Genomic DNA, 7760 nt, shown 5'->3' on the forward strand with positions numbered 1-7760 from the left:
ACATAAATGTGCAGTTGATGCATAATATCTCCATCAGCAAAAGTTGCTGCATGTCAAATCTGCCTAAATGGAGCAGTTACAACAACAGTGTATACACAGTATGGCTTCACAGTGGTTATAATAAGACCAGTCGTTTTAAAATACTGTTGGTTTATTTTGGTTTACAACATAAATAGTATATATAGTATACACATAATAGTATTTGGGACAGCATGAGGAACATAAAACAAGATTTATGGTTTGCCAGAAGTTTCTTTCTAAAAATAAATTCCTTTGACACTTCTGGTATCAATATGGCACCTGTCACCATGTTTTAAAACCTCTTTTCAGTTTTGTGAATGCTTCAACTTCAAATGTTTTCAGTTGCTTTGTTTTTTTGGTTTATTAATTATTAAATAATAATTATTAAAAATTAGTTTGTTATTGAGATACTTTCAATATGTTCATCTGATCTCACTCAAGGTTTTTAATTTTTAACATGATCAATAATTTCACGCATGAATCGTTTTTTTTTATGCAGATAGTAAAACGTGGACTCTCTCTCAACTCCAACGTTTAACCAGTTTTGCCATTTAAATTTCCTACGCAATATTTATATGTCACACTCCACCCTTTCGTGACCACACAGACGCTGAGTGATGCCTGAGTCAAGGTTATGTCACTGTAAAATCTCTACATATCTATTTTACTGAACTATTTTTAGAATGCAACAAGAAGCTCTATGATCTCAGAGGAAATGGAAGATCACACGTGTCGTTGCAAACAGATCTCTGAAATACAATGTGCACAATAGGAAAAAGTCTAAACATAACTGAGTGTTTACTTTCAGATAAGGCGTAGTTTTCAAGTGGTTCTTTGATTTTTCCAAGTAGCAGACAGGTTTTCAGATAGGAATGAAAGTTTTAAATCGATACACTTGTATATTTTTGCATCTCTTCAAATTAGAAAAAAATGTAGACATCTAACGGTAACGAGTACAAGGGTCAGAGCAAGGTAGCTTGGCAACATTCCTGAGACGTTTCAATCCAATTCATTTGTCACACATAATCATACAGGTACAATAATAGTAAAATGATTTTTAAAGATCATGGTGGTAGCTAACAAAGGTACCAAATAACCTCTGGAAATTACTTTTAGTTCACTTTTTTCAAAAGGACAGAGCTTAATAAGACTTAACCAAAAACATTTATTCTGTCTGGAGGCGTTCTCCTCCTTCCACCATTCCCATTATGAACAGAACAGGTCATACAAACCGCAACAGTTGGCAGGGAAACAGTGTTCAATGTGAACAGTGCCGGCCAGGCTGAAGACACTTGAAGCGTAGGCAAATATCCGAAGTGTACCAAGACTAAAAAATATACTGGCACAACAAAATTCCTCCCATGCTTCAGGAGAGGGAAATTTAATTGTGGTTTTGGACATGTACTATTTGTTTTTCCTGGCTAAACTGAGCAATCCAAAGACAAGGTGTGTACAAGCAATGTACAAGTAGTGTCAGCTATAAGTCAAGCGTAGTTGATTATAAATATAAACCAAAATTTAGGGTCTTTTCCTATGAGAATAGTACACAGCACCTTCAAGATGAAAATAGTAGACTAATTCAATAAAACAAAGTTATAGAAATATATAATTACTACAGACCATACTTAAATGTTTTTTGTGCTCATTTGTCACAGCTTTACACTTCATGGAGGCCAGGATGGTAACAGGTATCAGATAAATAACACTTTAAACTCTAAAACATATGTTTATTTATAGCTTAGTTCTGGGTTCGTTACCTTACACCTTAATTTCATGGATGGAAGAGGCAGACTGACTAGTGTCATATAATCATTTGTCGCCCCCAAGTGGTAGCAAGTAGGTAGCATCGCTTCACTAAAATTAAGAAATTAATTTTAGGATTTAGAAGAAAATGTGGCTATTAAATGATGACAAGATAATAAATATAAACACTTTATTCTACTTCACTTTGTACCAAAAATTTAACATTTTAAAAACACTTTTGTATTCTAAATAAAAAAAACAAAACATTTAGAAAGTTTCCAACAGTCAATACACAAGATCTGCATGAAGATCATAAGAACAGCAGATTTTCTGGTCCACCATCAGTTTTTTGGTCAGTACCTGTGATGATCTCTGCATCAGCTTGTAAGACCAGGAAAACCAGATCTAAGGCTTTCCTCCATGCTTCCTGCTTCACACTCAGATTGTCAAATATCTCAACTGCTGTTACTTCACTATACTTCATGCTAGAGGAAACTGCACTATCATCTTGTTTACCATCCAAGAAAAGTTGTGAGAACTTCCCAGCAATGTCTACGCTTTCTTTGCAGTCCTGAAGTTGCTGATTCACTGCAGTCCTGGCATTGACTTTTGAAAACCTTCCAGTGTTAACCATTATAGTGGATATGTAGTCTATTAAACCATCTGCCATGAGGTGCAACACTACACCCCTGTACGGATTAGCTGTCGTTCCCGCTTTGGTATGCTGGACATGCCCTCTGTGATGCCTGAGATGATGCCTCGCTTGCTTTTGAAGGTGATGAATACAAAGAATTTCTGTCACTCCAGCACCAGGCAGGAGAACTTTGTCTTTCAGCATGTGGTGTAAACGATAAGCACATGCCCAAAACTGGTCCTCCAGGGCTCGCAGCTTGCCGTGTACGCAGCTTGTGAGGATCACTGTGACTAACTCGCTGTTCTCGCCAGAGGAAATATTCACAGTTGTTGAGACCTTCCTATCATGACTGCCGAGGTCATTCCATATCTCAATCTTTGCCCCACTACCAACACAGTGCTTACTCAACTGTCTTGCGTAAGTCAACGGAACAGCTCCTGTTGTATCAGCGAATGCCTTCAAAATGGAAACTTTGACTTTTTCCACAACAAGTATATGACGTCTACAACAGCGTAGAATCACTCTCTCACTCACAACCCCACTAACTAATATCAAGTTCACTTCTAACTTCAACAGGAGAGTTGAAAACTTTTCCATCCACTCTTCCTCTTTGCTTGAACCTGACAAATCCGGATGGTCACTCACACACTGTATACCTGTTGGCCTATTAAAGCCAAGATGGCGATAGGTATCTGATAAATCTCCAGTAATCAGAGCAACCTTCAGGTGCCGTTCTTTCAAGTGATGTGCAACTAAAGCCTGTTCAGCCGACAAGGGAACAATGCAGCCTGGTAAAACACAAGCCATCTCTTCTGGTAAACCAGGTAGCACGCAAGTCACCACTTTGCTGACGTCAAAAGTGGAACAGCTGATATTTTGCTGATTACATTTGGACTGTATTCGGCTCGCTTCCACCACTAAGTTCATTGCATCCACACAGCCATGACTCAGTCTCTCAGAAATGTGTGTAATGTCAGGATGCGTAGGCTGCAGTACTGTTGAGACATTTTCAGACTTGGCCTCACAAAAATGTCTGCTGAGCTTTATTTTCCTGGGTCCACTGCCATTTAACGTCTTTTGAGCAACTTTTGTTGTCCCTTGCATGTGGCCCGATGCCTGTGAGGCCTCTACAATAGGTTTCTTTGACAGGTGAAGTCCTAAACCATGTGATGTTGCAGTGCCGCTCTCAGATTTAGCCACACAAAGACTCTCCGTTGAGATGCTGTTCTTCCTGCAAACATCCAAGCATATACCCAAGCCTTCGGACATAGCCGAGATGATGTGTGCTACTGAGATCCCTCTGTGAAGGCACTCCAGAGCAGCGCGACTCCACACTCCTGCGAGAAACAGCAGGCATCCCGACCCTGTATGATAGACCTTCTGGTGGGCTTGAATGGTCTCATAAACCAGCTGACCCACTGCGCAGGTCAGCTGCAGGCTCTCCAAGATGCGAAAACACGAGCACACAAGAGTCGACTCCCCACTCGTGTCATCTTGGATAAACTTGTACTTTTTATTGGGGCCCAAGGAGGAATGCGTGATTCCTGCCAGCGCTGAGAGCTTCTGCAGTCCAGCATGTTGTCGATTGCTTAGAAATGTACTTCCCAGCATTTCTTGGAGTGCCTGAATTTTAAAAAAAGGACAAGACAAGTTTTACATGTGTTCACCTTTTAACAAGTAAACAACCAACAGAATGTTAACCAGGTTTGTGTTAAACCTTAGTTACAATAAAAAACAGCAGTGGAGAGTAACTAAGTATACTCAAATATGTTCCAACCGTGAGATACTTTGACTTTCCAAGTAATTTGAGGTACTTTTACTTGATACTTGTACTTCATAACATTTCAGAGTGGAACATTGTACTTCATTACATTTATCTAATATATGAGCTCAAAGGTTACCCTACAAATTCTAATATTGGACACAAAGTTAAGAGCAGCCTGAAAATAAAGCTTATAACAATATAATATAAAACACTGTGGGAGAGTCCATTCTGCATGACATACAAAGTTCACTTTGCTGGTACTTCCTCTGTACTTTCACGTAAAGTAAAAATGTCACTTGTAACAGACCTTTTCCAAAGCAGCCATGTTGACATGAAACACTAGGTGAACACAGGTGTCACCAATGACACTGATTAAGGCTCAGACACAGTCTGATGTGTTGAGCTCACTGCAGAGGCTCTGCTGCAATACATGGGACTGGACCTTAATTAGTGTCATTGGAAACACCTGTTTGCAAAATGTCTGCTGTGAAAAAGGTCTATTAAGAACACTTTGTTGTAGCTTATTTGTACTTTAACTCAACAGAAAAATGCAGATATTTAATCGACCACTAATAAGTTAGGTCTTATAATTACAACGGGTAATTAAATCAACACCATGCAACAAACAACACTATTGTGAGGAGCAGCTTAACAGAAATTGCAATTATCCAAATCACACCGCCTCTTGCAAGCTATGCTAACAAGCTAATGTCTTGCGAAAATAAATAACTTGTAAATTCAGGTTAGAGTTAAATAAAATCACAGCGGCGTCTCTAAAAGATGCTCAAACTTACAGTTGTGTACAGAGAATAATATTACCGTGTTTTCATGATTACAATAGATCCATGGTGTTTCTACTGCCCTGCTGCGACGGCTCCAGCGATAAAGTACTGCGCATGCGCTTGTTTCCTTGTTGCTGGGAGACAAGTAACGATCTCCACCATTGGCGGACACTGTCAAAACCCGCCTACTTCTCTCTGCAATTGGTTAATGCACACGCGTCACGGCGCTCTCGTTGTTTCTATTGGCTGTCTCCCATGTCATTCGAGTACAGCCGTTGCTGCCTGTTTGTTGACAACTCGATTATCAAACACAACATCGTGTTTTTCTGCGCTGCGTCGCTAATTGAAATGGTAAACTTTCATATAAATGACACGTGCTTGTAACTAAGTTTAGCCTGAAAATCAAGCTGTTTGTTTTAGTATGTAAACTTGCTTCTGTTTGGTGTCGTGGAGAAACACGGGAGCTAATAGCTAGCTGACTTAGCCAGCATGCTGATAGTTGACCACCTGAAGTCAACTGTGACTTTGTGTGATTCACCTGCTGACTGAGTGCTCTCTGTGAGGTGGGAACCACGTCTTAATGTTTGTTTGCTTTCAGGCTTCAAGTTACCGCAAACCAGCCTCTTCAGCCAGCCAGAGGAAAAGGCCAGGTCCCAAAGTGGAACTGACTGAGGAGCAAAAGCAAGAAATAAAGGAGGCTTTTGACCTCTTTGACACAGACGGGACTGGGACAATAGATGTGAAGGAGCTAAAGGTCATTTCATGGTCCTAGTATGGATCACATGTTAATAAGTGCATGTATGGATTCAGGAATACTTTGAATACTTTGTGTGTCTGTGCCACAGGTTGCCATGAGAGCTCTGGGGTTTGAACCAAAGAAAGAAGAAATCAAGAAAATGATTGCAACCATTGATAAAGAAGGCTCCGGAACAATTGACTACAGCGACTTTCTCAGTATGATGGCACTGAAAATGGTGAGCGTCGTGTGTTTCTTAGAAAATGAAAATTGTAATATTGAGCTATGGAAAGACTCTTTACCAGTTCATGCTAACATATTTAATATACAGAAACTACAACCCTCACAAATAAACTAGTGTAAGATAAAAACATTTTAGCAAAGTGTGAGCTTATTTTCTGTTTGAAATATTTTTATTTTTGGAATGTTATTGTTGTAATATTAGAAAAAAAACAACAAACAGATTGTTATTATTGTCTTTCTATGCAGCCTGCTTACATTTGTGTTTTTCTCCCTCTCACACAGTCCTGATCATTCGCTGGCTCCACATGCATGAACACTGTTTTATGTTTTCATCATATATAAGAAAATATAAACCTTTAATTTGATAGTTGTGCAACATTTTATTACACAATGTGTGTACTGTCGACAGAGCACATAAAGAGATCTGTCTGTCTCCTTCAAAATGTTAGAGTGCCCCTACCAGCCTCATAGTGTGTGGTAATTTAAATCTGTGACCCATGGCAAACATACACTCAGTAGAAACGTACAAAAATTACAATTGCATAGGCACATTTGGACACTTTTGACTAAAACAAAAGAAGCACTAATTAAAACAGAAAGCCAGTTTTTAATAAAGAACCCGTGAGATGTGACACAAAGTATACCTCTGCTAGTTGAGGGTTAGAACAAATGTAAACTGAAGCTTAAATGCTTCAATCGTCATGTGTTTGTCATGTGACCACTGTTGACAGGGTGAAAAGGACTCCGAAGAAGAAATAATGAAGGCTTTCCGGCTCTTTGACGATGACTCTACGGGAAGAATCTCATTCAAAAATCTAAAGAGAGTTGCTAAGGAGCTGGGTGAAAACCTCACAGATGAAGAGTTACAGGTATTCTAATCTGTAATGACCACCTCTTACTCAAAAAGATTTTGTTTTTGTTTCATTTGTTCATTTTTGCTTGTTTTTTAATCTGGGAACATGTCTCCAATATACCTTTTTATTTAGAAGCTTGATAGATGTTTAGTATTTAATAGAGCAACATTTCTCAAAGCATTTCTTTCATGTGGTGGGAAATATCTGCATCTGTGGACTTATTATAATTGTTTTGCAATGTTTGTACCTGAGAAAGACAGACAGAGTTTAGGTAAATTCTAAAAACCTATAACCTCCTTGAAACATTCTTCAGTTCTTGATGCAGGTTCTCCATACTCACACTTTGTTAGCAGCTTAAAGGCTGACCACCACAAACACATTATCAACGTGTGGAAAATGTTTAACGTCTTCTGTTTGAAAGAATCATACTGGAAAGAGGGTTTATTTTTCCTCAAACTGCTCTCATGTTTTAGTTTCAGTAATATGGTAGTTTCCGATACACTCAGCACATAGGTTAGCACAGAATACATGCACAAGCTTTCTTCTATGTTAAAGGCACTTTTTATATGGAGCATGGCACAGCAGTTGTCTGTCCACTGGCTGTGGCACACAGTTGAATGTATTTTTATGTAGGAAAAATCTAAACAACAACATTTGTCCCGTATGACACATGTTGTCAAGGCCAAGTGAGAGTGAGGGTTTTTCCATGTTGGTTACATGCGACATATGAAGCATAGCTTTCAGTGCTGTATTCACTAGAACCTTTTTTCGGTTTGAACATGCTGCAGTTGATTCATGTTTCTTATCCTTTTAGGAAATGATCGACGAGGCAGACAGAGACGGAGACGGCGAGGTCAACGAGCAGGAGTTCCTGAGGATGATGAAGAAGACCAATCTTTACTGAACCTGTTGAATGTTACAATGTTGATCTGCAACATTTTCTTTTTAAAGATTCACCTTTGAATTTATATGTAGAAGCTTT

At 39.0% G+C, this 7760-nt stretch overlaps 2 protein-coding genes across 5 annotated transcripts; one reads left to right on the forward strand and one right to left on the reverse strand.

The window, feature by feature from the left end:
• Positions 1-1721: 1721 nt before the first annotated feature.
• bbs12 (Bardet-Biedl syndrome 12) lies at positions 1722-5102 on the reverse strand. 4 transcript variants are annotated; one of them, XM_027284787.1, is made up of 2 exons: positions 4983-5102; positions 1722-4021 (listed from the first exon to the last, which is right to left on the reverse strand). In XM_027284787.1, exon 2 carries the CDS (start codon positions 4007-4009, stop codon positions 2075-2077), a length of 1935 nt encoding a protein of 644 aa, XP_027140588.1. In that variant the 5' UTR covers positions 4010-4021; positions 4983-5102; the 3' UTR covers positions 1722-2074. The 4 variants fall into 4 exon arrangements, with proteins under 4 accessions (XP_027140588.1, XP_027140592.1, XP_027140586.1 ...); XM_027284791.1 differs by having other exon boundaries at positions 4958-5059; XM_027284785.1 differs by lacking the exon at positions 4983-5102 and adding an exon at positions 4471-4579.
• Positions 5103-5158: 56 nt separating this feature from the next.
• On the forward strand, positions 5159-7760 carry cetn4 (centrin 4). The gene is made up of 5 exons (XM_010745916.3): positions 5159-5296; positions 5544-5699; positions 5791-5919; positions 6656-6793; positions 7593-7760. The coding sequence occupies exons 1-5, from the start codon at positions 5201-5203 to the stop codon at positions 7680-7682; spliced, it is 609 nt and encodes a 202-aa protein (XP_010744218.3). The 5' UTR covers positions 5159-5200; the 3' UTR covers positions 7683-7760.

The sequence above is a fragment of the Larimichthys crocea genome, chromosome I, assembly GCF_000972845.2.
Source record: "Larimichthys crocea isolate SSNF chromosome I, L_crocea_2.0, whole genome shotgun sequence".
Classification (NCBI taxonomy): domain Eukaryota; kingdom Metazoa; phylum Chordata; class Actinopteri; family Sciaenidae; genus Larimichthys; species Larimichthys crocea.

Excerpts from the sequence above, each read along its gene's own strand:
- cetn4 (XM_010745916.3), top strand. The coding sequence starts at position 5,201 with ATGTCATTCGAGTACAGCCGTTGCTGCCTGTTTGTTGACAACTCGATT. Across the intron at positions 5,920-6,655 it reads GTATGATGGCACTGAAAATG|GGTGAAAAGGACTCCGAAGA; the intron begins GTGAGCGTCGTG and ends CACTGTTGACAG. Across the intron at positions 6,794-7,592 it reads TCACAGATGAAGAGTTACAG|GAAATGATCGACGAGGCAGA; the intron begins GTATTCTAATCT and ends TTATCCTTTTAG.